This window comes from Colletotrichum fructicola, assembly GCF_000319635.2.
Source record: "Colletotrichum fructicola Nara gc5 chromosome Unknown KSG_Nara_v1_contig04, whole genome shotgun sequence".
Classification (NCBI taxonomy): Eukaryota; Fungi; Ascomycota; class Sordariomycetes; order Glomerellales; family Glomerellaceae; genus Colletotrichum; species Colletotrichum fructicola.
The window spans coordinates 758,930-776,124 of NW_027094054.1; the positions used below are offsets into that span (position 1 = coordinate 758,930).

A 17,195-nucleotide genomic window follows, 5' to 3' on the forward strand; every position below is an offset into this window, starting at 1 on the left:
AGAAAAGAACATCAACAGATGCGAATTGGTCAGATCCATCGCACCATCAAAACTCATAAAATCTGGGCCGGTCGCCCTCCATGATGATGACAATTTTCGTCTTCGACAAACTCATACGGCTCCACTGCAGTGCTTTTTCGGAACTCTCTTTTACACCATGGAAGGCAATCATCATCAAGAGTGGAAGAAGTACCCTGCCTTCCCCCTGACGGATGCTGCCACAGCTGAAAATGGGGATTATGTCATTCACTCTGATAGCACCGCGGACATCGAGGCCGTTGACGCTGAGGTGCAATCGAAAGTCTGGTTCCGAAGCCCGGTGAGATGTGGCCCTCCCATATTTCACATTTGAGGTAGTCTAACTCATATGTTCTCCTTCAGCGATTGGATGCCGATACCATCAAGCGAATCAATCGGATTCAGCTTCACACCAAGTCTAGCGATCAAGGGCAATGCCTTGACAAGGAAGCTGGGACCTGGACATGGTTCGAGATCGCCATCATGGCAGACGAACAAGCAGAAACCCCAAGAATCAAGGACGGTATTAAGCTCACGTGGGAGAGCCATCTCAACGTTCAAGCACAATCGGTCCCTGAAGAGGTATGTCCACATGCTCTTCCTACTCATCAGCCCATGCGTCATCAAAAGTCCCATGGGAAGAATCATGAATGGAACTAAATATTGCAGAGAGCCGGCCGAGAGTTTAGAACAGGAGAAAAGATGTTTGGAGCTCTTGAGGTAAGCCGATTAGATGCGCAATCTCTAATGGGATGGCAAACTAATGTTGAAATAGGAGGGGAACGTTCTTGCGGTACAAATTTGTGCTCAATACCGCGACTGGGCTATTTATGCCGAGGAAGGCTATCTGGCCATCGAACTTGGGAATCCTAGTAAGTAATGCTGTGTCTCAATCACGACTTTCAAGATTTTGAATCCTTTGTTAGCGGACCACACCCCCGTAAACTTCGAAAATGTGGTGTCGCGCACGAAAAGCTTCCAGCACGCCATCATGGAAATGAACGAAGTACTGTATCCTGGCATGGAACAACGTCGTCTTCCCGATATTGTATTCAACGCTTCACGTATCGATACGAGTGAAACGCATCAACTACGTGTTCTCGTCATAGGTATGTCAGATTATTCATCACATTTGGCTGCAAGAGTGAATTGTTCTGATCACCTCATAGATGGTGGGGGCGTTAGAGGCCTCGCTGCACTCCACATCCTGAACAAGATAATGATCAGGGCGCACGGCGAGGACTATGACGCAAAGAACATCAAGCCCTGTGATGTATTTGACATGATTTGCGGTACCAGTACTGGAGGGTAAGTCATTCAATGAGGTCCCTAATGAACTGAAGGCTCAGACACTGTCCCACAGGCTCATTGCCATCATGCTCGGCCGGATGAAAATGAAAGTTAGTGATTGCATCAAGGAGTACGAGAACTTCATGGACAAGGTTTTCCCGCGCGGCATATTGGACAACAAGTTTCTGAACGATATCCCCGGTGTTGGGTACTTATTGTCGGGGTTGTCATGGGTACGAGAGACATTCAACGAAATTTCCAAAGGTGAGAAATGGGCGTCTGATGAATTGGAGAATTCCATCAAGACAGCGATGCGGACATATATGCAAGATCAGGAAGGCAAGCCAGCGGATCCGGAGCAGGTTTTGCTGAAAGACGACGATAACGCGAAATGCAAAGTGTAAGAAGAAGAAAATACCGACCTTGGGGATTCAGCTAACGTCTAGAGACAGGTTCGTCACAGCTACCCGGAAGCAGGACGCCAACAGCACCGCCCCTGTCTTGTTGCGGTCCTATGTGAACCCAGTCGAGAAAAACAAATTGCCCACCATTAAATTATGGGAAGCAGCTCGAGCTACATCCGCGGCGCCCTTGTACTTCAAACATGTAACTGTTGGAGAATACACTCTTGTGGACGGTGGACTGCAGGCCAACAACCCGCTGGGGTGGTAAGTCGGAGTTTCTAACCTGCCTGCCGACAATAGACCAAAGTGCTAACTAGTATTTGACAGGGCATGGAATGAGGTTATGACTACCTTCGGGCCTGCACGCACGACTAGCTGTTTCTTGAGCATTGGCACAGGCGCAGCCGAAGCAAAAGCGATTCCTACCATAGGACTCAACTGGGACCTCTTGAAAATCAAGGCCGCGTTCCTGGACGCTCTGTCAGCCCTGACCACCAACACGGAGATCACCAACGTTCTATTTCGATCGCTGATCAACAATTTTGCTCCCCAAAGCGGTATCAAGAAGTATTGGCGGTTCAACGTTGGCGACGGATGGGTTGATTTGGTGAAGAAGAACGACTCGTGGGTAGCGCAATCGGATTCGGATCCGAAGCCGTTCGACATCGCCCTGGATGACTCAGGTAAGAAACGCGAGATAGCGGACGAAGCTATCAAATACATGAACGCAGACGGGAAAAATCAACTCAACAAGATTGAGGATTGTGCTGCGGCTTTGCGCGACCGAAGCTCGAAAGACGACGATGCTAGGTCTCTTGCTACTGCTCCTGTTCCCACTTCATCTCTTCCGACGCCGCCGCCGGACAAGACTACATTCGAGGAGGGGGCCCATTGAACTAGTGTAGTGTACTAGTGGTAGCAAGTAGACTTCATTGTCTAGTAAATTTGTCATATGATTCTTCGACTCGACCTCAAATGACCCAGGGAATAAACCTCGCCGTCTTCGCATGCCACTGCACCCAATCCTCCTTAAACTCCTCCTTCAACATGGCCTCCTCCTCCACGACTCTCGTTCCAACCCCAGTCAAAAACAAGCAACCCCCAATAGCCAGGCCCGCAATCTCAACCCCCGTCAAGGTCCTCACCATGTCCGGCCGGATCCAGCATCCAAGCACTCCATCCAATCTCGCAAGCAGGGCAATGTTGCACAGCACAAGCACTACAACGGCAGTGTAACTCGGGTGCTGCATGTACGCATAAACCCCCGTGGTACGCAGCCCGCTCGGCTTCGTCAGCGCGAACGTGAAATTCTTGCCGAGGTGGCGGTAGGGGATGAGACGCAGTGGGACACCAACGAAGAAGAGCAGCGCGAGCGGGATGGCCGTGGAGGGGGACCATGTGATGAGGTCTTTGTTGAGGTTCTGCGCGCCGTGACCGAGCAGGGCTGGCGGCAGGTTGGGATATTTGTAGGCGAGGGACGCAGCGTGAGAAGAAAGGAGGGCAAAGGGGATGATCATGAACTTGGCGAAGTGGTTGTGGGTGAACTTCCACATGTGCATTGAGTCGCGGATTGGTTGGCCCTTTTGGTCGGTCGTCGGAGGGGCGTCGGCGGGTCGCGGATTTGGAGGGGAGAGGGCGATATAGGTGCCGTAGGTTGAGGCTACATAGGCCGCAGCCAGAGATAACTGTGAGAAGCTCATTTTGAACGACTGCTCTGCCTTTGGTGATGTGAAATGAGATGTTGAGGTTATTGATTTGGAAGTGGAAAGTGGCGGGATTTGAAGTCGGAGGAAGCTCAGTGACGTTCGGTGGCGATGGCACGGGCCACTTTCAGCGGCCCGCGCTAGTCGATTCAACAGCTGGGAACCCTGAAGAATTAGCGCAAAGGGAGAATTGAAGAAGAGACATGATGCGACTGTGATGCAAACATGAGTTTCCGACCCAGTTGTTGGTGCTTCGCCGCTGAGTTGTCATGTTTGCTTGAGATGTGTCGCTTACCTTGCGCCAACTGCCCACCGGGATGCTGGATTAGGCAAATGCGACCCCTGTCGTTCTCGCGCAGGCGGCTGAATTGGCGGCAGAACGCTTGTTGGCCAAGCCGGTCTCGCCCGCGATTGGTGTAACTGCAACTACATCTTTTCACGATGGAACCGTTGTCATTTGAGAACGCCATTCAAGACCGACTGAATGAACTCGATTCCGTTATCGCATTACAACGTGGGCGTCGTTGTAGAGATTTCTCAGCCGGCGAGAGCAGGGTTATGGTCCTCGGCGCATCACGTAATTTCCCTTATGTACATCTGAAATCTTTTCCGCACCTTCACGTCCCAGTCTGAATCACGTCGATTGTAGTCTTAATATTTGTATTGACTCGAGTGGTAGAACAATTGTCTCTCTCACGCCATCCTTAAGAACCTATTTCCTCATCCACATCCACATCCCTCCCCATCCACAACCATCCACATCCACAACCATACCCACAGCCTCAACATGCATCAACTTGTTCCGATGCCCCCTATACGCTCCATTGTGACACAACTTCTTCGTGCTTTTCAATGCCAGCTAAAGTGCGACAACTTCTGTATCTCGCTAACTCCAACGATCGTCAATCCCCTCTGCTCCAGACTCCTTATTGCCAATCTCATTTCCGTGGCTCTGTGCGCTTACATCCCCTTTACTCCGTCGTCGTCATCATTGTTCCTCATCGTCAACGTGTAAGCCCCGCCATCAGCGTCTGCAGGACCATCTCGCGTTCACGTTCCTGTTGCGCCCATTGTCTGACACCGTGACTTGAAACCTCCTATTGTTGAAGTTCCTCGGGGGATCGCCTCTGAAATCGCAAGCAGGCCGGTTGTTGTTGCCCTTCGGGCTACCACCGGCAGAACGACACTCTCGCTGTGCCTGGCGCGCGAAAGTTTGTTCAGAGCGGCGATCGAGGTTTCCTTGAGGCGAGGCAGTGCAAGTGCTCGCGTACACGCTGGCAGCTCCGAGGAGGAAAAACCAGAAGAGAAGGGTGAACTTCACTGTGTGACTGTTAGCATAGGGTTCTTGGTTGATTGATGGTGCACCTACTTGTTAATGTCCTTGAGGAGATCTATCTGGGTATCGTTGGTGATGTTTACTGAGAGAGGAGTTTTCGAGCTGATGATGAGCGGCAGTGGAGGAAGCTGCGATGGAGCAATCAGTCCAATTTATATCACTCACTCACGATCTTGGCATAATTCTCGCCAAATTCAAGATACGCGTCCTTTCTGGTCCCCGAACTCGAAGTTTGCCCACGATCTCGGCCTCGTCCAATGATTTTCACCCTAGCCCGCAGCTGGCCGGTTTGGGTAAACAAGACATCAGATCTCGCAAACGTGATTGGACCACCTTATTCGGTTTCGCATTCGAGACGGCGGCAGTGATGAAGCTTAACCCTACCGCCACCACGGGGCAAAGGCTCTAGGGGGGAAAGTATGCGTCTTTACAGCCTCAACCCCGCGCGCGCGCCGTAGAGATTTATTTTCCCTGCCAAGACGCTACCTGTAATTGGCCAGCAACCTGCGACACGTGCGAGGTTATGAGCATATTCTGGGGTGAATGTGAGGTTCGTCGATACCCGACGAGCGTGCAGCTTGCAGTAGCCCCCTTTTAGAGGCGGGATGGAAGAATAAGCTTGAAGAATGGGGTTATTTTGTCGCAAAAGCGCAACAAGATCGCATCTGGAATTTTGTTCGCGTTTGAAGAGAGCGGCACCATTCCCCAGTCGGAGAGACTGGCGGGTTCCGTGACATCACTGGAGCGTGTGGTTGCCGGCGGGAGACTTCTTCGCCTTGGCCTGCTGGAAAGCCTCACTTACGACGCAAAGTTCTAAGCCTACTGATGAAGCCAAGAGAGAATTGCGCTACCTATCTGCCTCGTCGGCTTGCCCGGATCACCAACAGAGCATGTTCACGATCATACTCTTCGAGCATGAAAACCCTCATCTTCTAGCCTAGCGAGGCGCGGCAGTCCATCTTCCAATAAAGAGTTCGATTCGGGGTCTTGGCAGCTGAGGCTCAATTTCCAGGCTTGGCTTTTTGGCTCCCGCGATATAATTAGTGAATCCACGGACCAGACGGCCCTCCCATATCTCCGCCGGGTGGGCGCATCGACACAACCCAGCCCACGGATCACTCCGGATCGACAGCACCCAAGGCCAAGATCGGAGGATAAACTCTAAAATAAACCCAACCCAGTTCGCACTCTGCCAATACCCCAGAACCTCCTCCCGGCTCGACCTGCTCCGTCGATGGTCCGGCTGTAGTGCGACGGGTGCGTGCTGCGGCAACACCTTAATCTTGGAGGAGCAAACGGCGTGATTCTTCCTTCCCGAGAACGGGTGCTTATCAAGGGTACCGCTGCCAGATAGTCCGTCTGGCAGGGGCCGAGCGGTGAGTTCATTCAGCTGCGTTGGCATATCGGCAGCGTCGATCAGCGGCCGAAGCGCCTCGAAACAAGGAGACGCACCCGACTGGACCGCTCTCAGGCGGCAGCTCGCACAAAGTTCGCGGCGGCAGGGGTCCTTCATCCAGTCCTTTAACGATAAACATAACCTCCTCCCCTAAACGGATACCATCAGGTAGTGTATCTGCCCTCGTGGTCGCAATCGGTTGTGCATAATTTGTCACGGAAAGTTCGGATCAGACAACACATCGCAGCAGCGTCGACGGACTTGTCAGATGGTCCGCGTAGGACTGGAGGCGTCGCCATCGTCTGAAGAATGCGGCGTTGTTTATGGTTTTGGGCGTTGGTTTCGGCTGGGGCTGCCGCGCCGAGAATCAGGGTCCAATTATCGCGCGTTCCGACGACGAGGAACCCGCGATGCGACGCGAACATCGCCGTCTGCTCGGCCGGCGGGTGCGGGATGTCAGGTTGTGAGTTTTCTTGGCAAAAACCAGAATTTTCATAATGCCGCAAATGTCCGCTGTGCAGTCTCGCGGTATCAGAATCCAGACTGGCGAGGAAAGTTCCATGAGCAAATTGTCCCAGCGCTTCTCAATTCTTGATACTGCAAATACGGCAAGCACGATTCATGTTTGTCCGGAATGAGGCGATGCCCCAAGTCAATATGAGTTTCGTTTCAGCAGGTGGAACCGCGTATGATCTTGGCATTAGAACTTGGCAAACGGGTCGATCCTCCAAGACGGCACTTCGCGAGATGCCACATTGCCGTCCACGGGTTCCTCTCGAACAGGTGCCGGGCTGTCGGGAAGCACCAGATGGACTTGACACACGCGGCGTTGAGAATTCGATTAGCCCGGCGGCTTAATGGTGTTTTCCCCCAAGGCATTTGCTGAATGCACTCATTCTTCGCACCCATTCACTTGAGGCAGTCGGTTTTGTCCGAGTTGGCAGTTCATCCTAATCCAAGCCGCCCAACCGTCCGTATGTTGCAATACACCCTCTCGAGGAACCTGACACTCACTCCCATAGTTCACATCCCGCCGCTCCGGACCACTCCACTATACCCACTAGCAAACGACATCACAATACCACGGACGGTTCTTAGCTAACAGTATCGGGATCCAATTTGCATATCTCGAATAAACGGCACATGGTGTATCTTTTCAAGTCCATTCTGCTGTGCTCTGGGCTTTGGGGTCCGTTGGCACAGTGCGTTTTATCTGCGTCGTTGGTCATAGAACTGCACATGTATCAGTCCGAACTCGAGATGCGTATATAATTGCTAGAAAACATCAATGAACTACCCATTCCAAATGTAACGCACCAGAAAAGGCAAGCAACATTTTTTATCACCTTCCAGTTCAACATAAAAGATGACGTTAACACCGGGCTAAGAGTCTTTGCTAACGTCTTTTGTCTTCAGTCACCGCGCCTCCAGAACACAAAATATGACGAGCGGAAAGCTCATAGCTGATTCTATGTGAAAATCAAGAGTCCACCATTGTCCGCTGCAACATTTTACATGTAATATCGCCCTTCGGTTGGTGATTTCGGATCGTCGAGAATTGTTCCAAATCCAAGATGACCGATATCCTCCGGCGTAAGATCATCGTTCTCCGCAGCTACCTGACGATGCCACTCGTCAGGCATGCGAAGTTCGCCCCATTTCAAAAGTCGAAAGGCTATATTATCCCTGGAGTCAGAGAGGACGAAGCCGTCAGTTTCGTGTGGTACATTGGACCCAAAGTCGAACTCCAAGAGTTCCATTTCTTTCATGTCTCCTCGATCTTCACGTGAGAATCCCGGCACCTTTGCCAATGGTGAAACCTCGCATGCGGCCTCTATTGCCAACGAATTTGATCCAGCAATCGGCATTTGTCCTGGAAGGAAGGTTTGAGCTCTTAATCTCGCAAATAAGCTCATGACAGATCTAACGATAATGATCAGCAGAAGCGGAAGAGGTGCAGTCCCCATGACCAAGGTAACATCTGGAGGAAGGCTGATCGGGTCGTTCCAGTAGCCTTTTGAAACTTGGTAATAATCTTTCAGTATAGATTGTTAATAGAGCATTCGGTATTTTGGTGATCGGGTGTACTCACCTCCTTGATACACAACGATGAAGAGAGCATTTGAGAGCAGCCAATGCATCAAGGTACTAAGGACAATTAGGGTTAAGCTATACTTGTAAGGTAACTGGAGTCGATAGGTTCCAATCTGTTGTCCTCTTGCTTGTGGAGTTAGTAAGATATTCATATAAATAGCGGCGTCGGTGCTGTCATGCAGTATGGCTTACTTTGGTTTTGTTACTCGCAAAGCTTGGAATTCAGTAGAAAATAAAGCCCATTCTCGACTCATTGCAAGCCGAGTGAGTAATGAATTGTACAAGAGATAGAAGAAGGAGAGATACAGTTGTGGTGTGTTGACTACGATAAGCGAAGAGATAAAGGGGGCGCCGCTAGGCACCCCCCCTAGAATACTACTACGTTCACCAGCTTCTGACTTGAATAATTGTCTTTCAGACATGAGCAAAGATACATAACATTGGAGGTTTGGAAGGATTGACTCACAATGGGGCCCCCGAAGCTACTGAGTAGATAAAAGCCAGGAATGACACAAACCCGCCAAATACTATGATAAAATAGGTCATAGTCCATATTGATCTTGGTATAGCAATAGATCGCAAATGCCTTTTCAAAATCCAGCGTTTTGATAATGTCAGCTGACTGGACAAGCTTTGATGGCCACCTCTGCGGCGATTTGTCCGAATTTGCATTTGTGTCATGGGCCCGCGTGCGCATTTGTTGTCGTCTGGGCTGGATAAGAACGATGCAATGACATTGCCCGGTGTCACAAGCGATTCTTCCGGTCCGAGGGTCCAGATAACGATAGCACATATAATGAGCTTCAAACTGATTGACATGATCAAAACCAGGAATAACGGTTTAGATACGGCAAGTGAACAATCAGAAAGTCTGGGCTCTGCCATGCAGTGTGAAATGTTGAAATTCGACTTTCCCAAGTTCCAATTGTGATGTTTGAGACCGTCGGGAACAAAACCCAGAAAGTTTTGGCTACCCAGGTAAAGCGACGCCTTCCAACGAAACCAATTCAGTTCTCCTAGTTGAGACCAATTGCAAATGTTGAAAAGCCAGTTGTCATTCGCCTGACTCTTGTTCGTCATTATAGAATTGCAGTCGCTTCTGCAGTACGGCGTGGAATCCTGCAGCTCGCCGAACAAACGACATTGTGTTGAGATGAAAACCGGGTTCTTCTCTGGAGTAACTGTTTGCGAGATCTGATGGGGGGGTTCTGATAAATTCCAGAGGTGCGGGTCGTCCCATCCGGGGCCTTCGACAATTATAACCACATCGCGATAGTCTCGCAAACCGTAGCAACTCTTCTCGGTATACATTCCAAGGCATGCTGAAACCTCCATCATTTTCCACCCTTGAGCATTGGTCGCCGTCGATGCAAGATACTGGGCATGAGTTATGGATTGATTGTCTGTATGAGGTTGAATGTCCGGTATCAGAGAAGAGTTTCCTAGACCTGGGGGTTGATACTGATCAGAGTTATTGAAATATGTTGTAAGTGGTGGACTATTGACGAGACTGGCCCCCGGAGGGGTATACGCAGCCCCTTCAATGTAGCCCTGAGTTGCAATTGTCATCCGATAGTCTCCCATCCTATTATCGAGGAGAAGAACGGAACTGTTGAAAATCATGTGGATCGGAATCGATGTTAAGAACAATATCGACCAGGCTACAAATTTGAACCAAAAAAGTCGAAATGCATTCCGCCACGATGGGATACCGATGTCTAGCCAGTCCTGTTTTGCATGGGCTTTGTCGATTTCCTGTCGTGACGGCGCATTACAGATTTGCATAAAGAAATTCGAAGAAGCGAGTACGATCGTTGAGAGAGCGTTGAGAAGCAGATGAACCAGAGTGTTGGGCGTCGAAATGTCCAAGCATTTCGTCGTGTGGAATATCCAGATTTGTTTGAAGTCTCCGGTTACCAGAAATGCCGCGAGTGAGATGCTGATCATGATGACCAGTGCTACCGACATCAACACCATATTGACGATTGCCAATCTTCTCCAACCGGTTGGGAGTCTGGCCCAGCGGGGAAGCTGCATCTTTCGATGGTGTGTTCGCACGATCATAGGTGTCGACTGACAAATGGCAGATGGCGACGCGGTCTGGAGCGATGGCCACCCATCAAGTTTGAATTTTGTCGGGTGTTTCGACCTTTTTTGTAAGCATCGAGGCTGAGAATCCATCCCTTTGATCACCGTTGATGTTCCACATTCCTGACATACGGTGCACCACATGCGTAGTGTCGACAACCAAGACTTCTCAGATTTTTCAAACTCAGCCTCGCTTGGCCGTTGGTCAATTGGCGTGAGCCAAGACAAAATCGGCCTTGAAGGTGGAACACATCAGCTCATGCACTGAGACATGTCGCTTTCCTGACGTACTAGGTGTCTGCCCTTCGCAGCGTGTAACGTAACGCATGTTTTCATTTGCATTGGCGGTGTTCCTAGGCGGACTTGTAAGGCACAGCTTCCACATCAGACCTCACAACGCTTCACCCAACATGCAGCACGTCAATACTGAACGTAGGGAAACAGAAAGCGGATGAGCCTGTGAGACACAATGTACATCATGTGCGATAGTGGTAGTAAGAAGCTCATTATTACTGTTCCAATGAACATAATTAGTATTCTAGAAAAATTCTCGGCGCCCGTTCTGGAGCCCGTTTCTGCTCTTGTAGCATGCATTCTCAGCAAACTCCAAACGCCAAGCCTTTGCGTTAAACAATGCTCTATGTCGAATAATCATGGCCTCTGACGACAATATCCGTTCGTGGTGTGATAGGTGCATCATACTTCCTCAACAACCTCGACCTGCGGGCCTTCGATTTTCTTCACCTTTCGGCCTTCCCACCATGACATAACGCCAGCCATCATAGCGACACCGCAGCCAAGTCCGATGAAAGTGCCGGTGGCCCATGACTGTGACGGTGATTAGTTTACTTAGCACTTGCGGAGAAAGCTCAGACACATTGCGGTTGAGCTTGCCAAATCGACTGGGAAACACTCACAGGACGGTCGATGCGGTTATACCCCCACATGAAGTAGCACAGCACAGCTTGCAGCAGTGTATTGAGCACCATCATCCAGATAGTGAACCCAAGCTTCCACAGTGCCGTCGGTGGTGCTGTCTGGTTCGTAAATGTCGGCGTTCGGCCCTTCTCGTCCTCGAAAGTCCAGGCTGGTGGTCGGAACCAGCCTTTGTTTTGCGCAGCTAGCCTTCGCATGGCTTCGCGATCCTTGAAATTCGTCGCACGGATGAACCAATACAAGTCTCGAAAACGCCATGGCGCAAGACCGAAACCTGTAACGCAGAATAGGGCGTTGAGGATCTGACTGTCGATCTCCAGCCATTTCTTGCGGGGTGAATTATTGTCGTCGGCGGAAGGGTAGTTCATTGCGGGCGCAGCGTTGATGAGGAGGAAGAAGAGCATAGCCTGTGAGTTGTGAGTGAGTTGCGATGAGACTGGGTTGTGTGAGTGAAACGTACGCCCCAAGCCTGTGAGTGAGTTAGCCGGCTGCATTGATGAGAAGATGACGTGAGAACGTACCACGATGTTCAGGCAGTAGATTGTGATGATGAACCCCGATGGTGTCAGGAAAAACTTCCAGAAAGCCTTCAAGGCATTGACGACGGTCGTTTGCCATGGGGCCTTCTCCTTGGCCATGTGCTTCTCATACAGACTTTGGCGTCTTTGAAATTGCTGCCTTGGGTTGGGGCTGCCGTTAGCTTGGTCGTCCCCCATGAGAACTCTCGCTTCGTCGGGTTCTCCCTCGTGTCTCTCGTCGGGCTTGTCACTATCCTTGAAGACACTCCGGAATGCAGGCTGTCCCTCGGTGGCGATGGACCCGTTCCTTGTTGATGACCTCACAAGGGCAAGCTCGCCGTCGCGCTCTTGTCTCGCGAAACGGGCTGAGTGACCCTGAGAATTGAAAGCGATGTTGTCACCGCCAGAGTTTTCGTCGCGCAATTCCGTGAGGTTCGGTGCCTGTGCGATGGCAGTTCCAGCGGCCTGCCACATTCCGAGCTGGGGGTTGGCATTCATGATGGAAAGCGAGGCGCCCCGGACGCGGCCGACGATGCCGTCGTTGGCGGCGGGTGGATCGGCCATTGCGGGCGACGTCGGACGGAAACTGTGGCGGGTATCAATGCAAAGCGTCGGCAGCAATTGTCAACGCCGTGTCATTCGTAAGTGCAATGCAGCGATAGATGACGTTCAATCGATAGGTACTAGGAGTCGCGTAGGTTGATGAAGTGAAGTCGGCGAGGACGGGAAAGGAGATTCTTTTGATGCGGCCGTCGTGGAAGTGGGAAAACTTTAATTAGGTGCCTGACGAGGTGACGGAAGCGGAAGGGGTGATGGCTGTGAGACCCTGCCTTTTGATGGTTTAGCGCCTTGGCGATCCCTGCCGTCACCAGATACGCGGACAAGTACGACGGCCTTTACGCGGGAAGGTGCGAGTCTTCCGACCCCGATGGACCACCCGAGACTGCCCTGTTTTGTGTCCGGTTCTCCCGAGGCTATTCGGAAGAGCCTCCGTCATTGACATCACCTGCAGTGACTTGCATGTATTTTTTCGGGATCTCTGGATGAGTCTAGAAAAATCTGGGAACAAGCAGTTTCTTCGGGCTTCTGGGAGCGATACGGATGCGGATGCGGAGACCTTCCAGGGTCCGTACGGCAATACGCTACTCGAGTCATCCCTTCAGCCCTTTTAATGGAACCAATCTCACTCACACTGTCACCGACGCATTTCTCGGCGAAAGCGAGGGGACCCCACACTAGCCCATACGAAGCGTTCGTAAATACCAATTATTCGGGTAAATATCTCTAGGCCAGCGTAGATCATAACAAACGAAATTTCCATCCTCAAAAAACAACCTTAAATTTTAAGACTTTTTCCGCGGAAAGGACTGCGGGCAGGAATCTCCACAGTCATCGAGCTCCAGTTTTGCCCGGAAGGGACTAATGCGTTGACGACACAGAAATGATTTTATGGTCGCCAGCTTCGGCGTACAGCACAACAAAATTTAACATTATCACAAGAGAATAATCAGAAGATTTGGGCAGGGTTCGTGAGTAAACGAATGCACACGGCGTAGTTAAAGATAACAAGGGTATCGAAGACTGTTATTATTAAGGAAATTGAGGGGACGAGATCGTAGTGCTTGTGAAAAGAAAATTGGCAAGTTATAAAAATAATCGGGGCCGGCGAAGATGAATTCCAACGGCTTGTTTACAAACAACTGCCCAGACAGCAAACCTCCTAAACGGATGTAAACATAAGTTTGGTAAATCCATCCGATACAGGGGATTAAGTAGAAAGGATGTTCAACTCTTGCTGACTGGTTCCTGAAGTCGTTTCGTCCAGCGGAGCTGTTCCAGAATCACTTTCATCAATGATAGGAACGACACGATAGTCTCCAGGAATGTGCCCTTCTAAGCCTTTTCTCCTTCCAACTTGAATCAGGGTCAGTAACCGCATTATCCAAGTTCGATCGCACACAGAATGAACGTGAACTTACCAATGATCGTATAGAAGTGTCACGGGCTAGAGCCCGGCCGAGATCTCCGGCTTTGCCGGAGCAGCTACCGAGACCCGGCTCCGCCGGATCCACCATTCCGCCGTAGCACACCGCCTAACCCCGGTGTGCTTCACCGCTGCTAGGCGCCTATCCCTGTAAAGTCCTTTCTTCCTTCTTCAGCTTAGAATAGTCAATCGACGGCACCTCTACGTTGAACAAGCCTAGGGGCCAGCCCCTTACAAGAAGAAGTCCATGACAACAGGAACCCATGTAGTCATAGCCAACATTTGGCCAAAGCTCCATTCCAGTTGAGGATCATCTCCAGTGCCTTTATTGATAATTTTGTCCCGGAAAATGTAGAACACCACGAGTGAACTCCACATCATCACGAAGAGACTCAACTGAACCAAGCTGAGGATGACAATTCCGCGGTATTGGGAGGCTCTTGTCCTGATCTCTCTTGATAAAGCATGACCAAAACCGTGACGCCAGAAACGATCAGCAGAAGAGCAGCTACAATCATAGCGACAATTGTAAATGTTCTGGCCATGAGGACCGATTCGATAGGCAGGTCGATTATTCTGTCGAGTCCTCCATCTATGTCTGACATCCAAAAGTTAATGAACATTGTAAGCAGCACTAGAAGCCCGACAAGCCAAGGAAGAATGATGATGTCTAGGAACCGTCTTCGTCGACCAGGCATTTGAAGCATAAGACCGCTCATAAAGGGCGGAAGTGTGCTTAACATTGATGCCAGCGTAGCAACATGAGTGTTGAAAAAGTAGAGCGGTTTGCCGTCTTTCAATTGGGTCGTTGCGTCGTGCTTTGCGTCGCTTTCTATTGTAATTAGAGATGCAATCGTCATTCCCAAACTCAAGAGCACAGCACTCCAGTGGAAGGTTGGCAGTACAGCTCTCAATGCGTTCAATACCCTACCACGACCCGTTGGAGTTCGAAGCAGGTGCGGGTAGAAGTTTTCGACACAAAAGCCAAGCAGAAAAGCAGTCGTAAGGAAAGCTTCGATCCAGAAGGATACTACTACCTGTGGGAAACTTTAGTTTCAACCTCACTCGATGCCTCCGTAGGTCTCGCTAGCTTACTCCTATTCCGGCCATATCGGCATTTCCTTGTATTTGAAGTGCAGAACGTAGTTCCGCGGAGCAAGTCGACGCAGCCAATTGGTCCTCGACCTGGCTTCGAAAGGAATATGAGGTTTTGGAGGCACTTGTGGAACGATAAGTCAAGCTGGTACGACAACAAACCATGTACCATGATGTGACCTGGGCCACGTTCGGAGGCGATTGCCTGGGAAGAAATGTCGAGACTAGCGAGTGCAAGGCCCTGGTATTCACAGCACAGTAGTCAACTCGGCCTTCCCTCGTAGTCGTCCTCACAATGGTATGCGCGAAAAGGGCGAACGAGGTGCAGTTCTCGCTAAAGGGCCATTTTTGACCCAACGGAGGTGCCCATATGTCCGTATCGTTGCTAGACATGGCCATGGCATGTGGTTGCAGTTTTCCTGGACGTGGAGCCTCCAGATAGCTTCTAGTTAGCTATGCGACAACAAGCAAAGCCTCTGCCATCGTCGCTTACCTCCGGGTTCAGAACTCCGTTTCAGCCAGACCCCTTCGCTGGGGGCGTAAATGATTGACTCGCGATTGAAAAGGGCAAGGACAGAAATACGTGACAAGCTGTTGCAAGTTGCTATTTGAAGGAAGTATGGGGCCTCATTCACAGATGCATTTCCTGGAAGTGGCTGAGCTGGCCTTTGGGAGCACGAAGTTATCCAATGAGCAGGCACTGTGCTTACTGGTGAGGCACCAATTGTGCCGTAGACCGACTGTCTACGGTACATCATCTACGTGCTTGGCACGGCTAACAGCTCAAAGTAACCTATCAAAGCTGCTCAAAATCTGCCTGACGAATGCACAGCCGACGTGAATGCCTGGCCTTCTCGCCACACCACATGGGCTGTCCAAAGGTCGCCTGGTGATATAGGAGCAAGGCGCAGTTATAAAGAGCCTAGTGCCATCAAGAAAACAGAAATACGGAAGAAAAGCAAATTTACATTCATGACTCTTTAGCCCACTGTTCACCACCCCAAAGCTTCGCCGTAGTCCACAACCAATAGTCTCGGCCCTTGATCAACCACACCAAGAACCCCGGCAAACGCCATCCCATCGCTGCGCCGACACCTTTACTCTTCCCAATCGGCACCATCTGCGTTTCCCTCAGATCTTCTTTGAACACCCGGTCGTCCTTGGCTGCTGCATCCGTCTTCCCCGAAGCAAGCAGCAAGTCCCGCTTGATGTTGGCGCAAAGAACCGGGACCGCGCCGAGGATATTGTGGACCGCCGGCCGAGCATACGAGGACACATCCCCGATGGCGTAGACGCGCGGCCCCGCTTTGTCGACACGGAGAGTTGATGGGTTTGTCTCGACGCGCCCGTCAGAGGTGAGTATCGAGGGGTTGATGAACGAGGTGTTTGGGCGAGTGCCTGTTGCTGGGATGTACAGGTCCGCGCTGAGAATCTGGCCATTTGAAAGGTTGATGGTGGCAGACATTCCGATATCCTCAACTCCAGCATTGCTTGGCGTAACACTATCAACGCGAGTATTCTTGATCACAGTAACTCCGACTTGTGCCAGGTATCGCTCAGCCTTCTGACCCAATGCCGGGCGCAATGCGGGAAGAATCTTGGTCCCGGCCGTGACTAGCGTGATAGCCACCTTCGGCTTCTCCGGTGTCGAGTTGAAGAGGCCCGCTCGACCATTGAGATACTCCCCCAGCTCTCCTGCAGTTTCGACCCCAGCCGGGCCGCCTCCTGCGATAACGATAGTCTTCGCTTGCGGTAGAGCCTTGCGAAAGTCCTCCCAGCTCTGCCGCAGACCTTCGTAGCTGCCGTTGAGTCCCAGAAGTGGAGACGGTGTAGACGCACCCGTCGCGATGACCAAAGCCTCGAAGCCGATTGTTTCATCGCCCTTTTGCCCAGCCAGGGATACAGAGACGGTCCATTTGACATAATCCAGGGCTGTCGCAGTTGCGTACACGAAATGAAATTTGTCGACAGGATACTGCTCGTACGCCGTCGCAATGTCGACGAATAATTTATCCTGGGGAAACATGTCGTCCGATATCAAGGCGCGCGGACATGCTGGGCGACACAAAACATGGGACGAACTGCTGACCAGAACAACCTGATATCCGTCTCCAACCGCCAAATGGGGAATTACATGCCGGAGGAGATAATGAGCCGTTGAAGCGCCGCCGTATGATCCGCCGAGGATGACAATGTTTTTCTTGTGCAAAGTGCTGTTTTGGGACATATTCAGTGGAGTTGAGAAGAGTCCGGTTGGTGTAGCCAAGTAATGAAATAGAAGCGAGAAGCCTGTCGCAGCTTGAAATTGAGTGAGATGATACCAGCGAGATCAT

The 17,195-nt window shown here is 50.9% G+C and overlaps 7 protein-coding genes across 7 annotated transcripts; 1 reads left to right on the forward strand and 6 right to left on the reverse strand.

Moving 5' to 3' along the window:
• Window positions 1–157: 157 nt before the first annotated feature.
• Pnpla8-7 (Calcium-independent phospholipase A2-gamma) lies at window positions 158–2,522 on the forward strand (the record flags this gene model as incomplete). The annotated part of the gene is made up of 11 exons (XM_066151779.1): window positions 158–319; window positions 382–600; window positions 688–738; window positions 794–890; window positions 945–1,127; window positions 1,188–1,326; window positions 1,382–1,541; window positions 1,602–1,708; window positions 1,761–1,976; window positions 2,040–2,395; window positions 2,473–2,522. The coding sequence occupies 11 exons, from the start codon at window positions 158–160 to the stop codon at window positions 2,520–2,522; spliced, it is 1,740 nt and encodes a 579-aa protein (XP_066008814.1).
• Window positions 2,523–2,683: 161 nt separating this feature from the next.
• Window positions 2,684–3,412, reverse strand: CGGC5_v006990 (uncharacterized protein; the record flags this gene model as incomplete). The annotated part of the gene is made up of 1 exon (XM_032019890.1): window positions 2,684–3,412. One exon carries the CDS (start codon window positions 3,410–3,412, stop codon window positions 2,684–2,686), a length of 729 nt encoding a protein of 242 aa, XP_031882950.1.
• A 1,027-nt stretch (window positions 3,413–4,439) lies between these two features.
• CGGC5_v006991 (uncharacterized protein) lies at window positions 4,440–4,931 on the reverse strand (the record flags this gene model as incomplete). The annotated part of the gene is made up of 3 exons (XM_032019893.1): window positions 4,440–4,735; window positions 4,785–4,795; window positions 4,921–4,931. The coding sequence occupies 3 exons, from the start codon at window positions 4,929–4,931 to the stop codon at window positions 4,440–4,442; spliced, it is 318 nt and encodes a 105-aa protein (XP_031883101.1).
• A 2,727-nt stretch (window positions 4,932–7,658) lies between these two features.
• CGGC5_v006992 (uncharacterized protein) lies at window positions 7,659–8,794 on the reverse strand (the record flags this gene model as incomplete). Its single annotated transcript, XM_066151780.1, has 4 exons — window positions 7,659–8,182; window positions 8,240–8,295; window positions 8,630–8,652; window positions 8,708–8,794. 4 exons carry the CDS (start codon window positions 8,792–8,794, stop codon window positions 7,659–7,661), a joined length of 690 nt encoding a protein of 229 aa, XP_066008655.1.
• Window positions 8,795–11,025: 2,231 nt separating this feature from the next.
• On the reverse strand, window positions 11,026–12,347 carry CGGC5_v006993 (uncharacterized protein; the record flags this gene model as incomplete). The annotated part of the gene is made up of 4 exons (XM_032019894.1): window positions 11,026–11,157; window positions 11,247–11,672; window positions 11,726–11,734; window positions 11,787–12,347. 4 exons carry the CDS (start codon window positions 12,345–12,347, stop codon window positions 11,026–11,028), a joined length of 1,128 nt encoding a protein of 375 aa, XP_031883100.1.
• A 1,812-nt stretch (window positions 12,348–14,159) lies between these two features.
• Window positions 14,160–14,877, reverse strand: CGGC5_v006994 (uncharacterized protein; the record flags this gene model as incomplete). Its single annotated transcript, XM_032019895.2, has 2 exons — window positions 14,160–14,804; window positions 14,863–14,877. The coding sequence occupies 2 exons, from the start codon at window positions 14,875–14,877 to the stop codon at window positions 14,160–14,162; spliced, it is 660 nt and encodes a 219-aa protein (XP_031883099.2).
• Window positions 14,878–15,832: 955 nt separating this feature from the next.
• Window positions 15,833–16,888, reverse strand: ptaL-3 (Oxidoreductase ptaL; the record flags this gene model as incomplete). The annotated part of the gene is made up of 1 exon (XM_032019896.2): window positions 15,833–16,888. One exon carries the CDS (start codon window positions 16,886–16,888, stop codon window positions 15,833–15,835), a length of 1,056 nt encoding a protein of 351 aa, XP_031883098.2.
• Window positions 16,889–17,195: the final 307 nt, after the last annotated feature.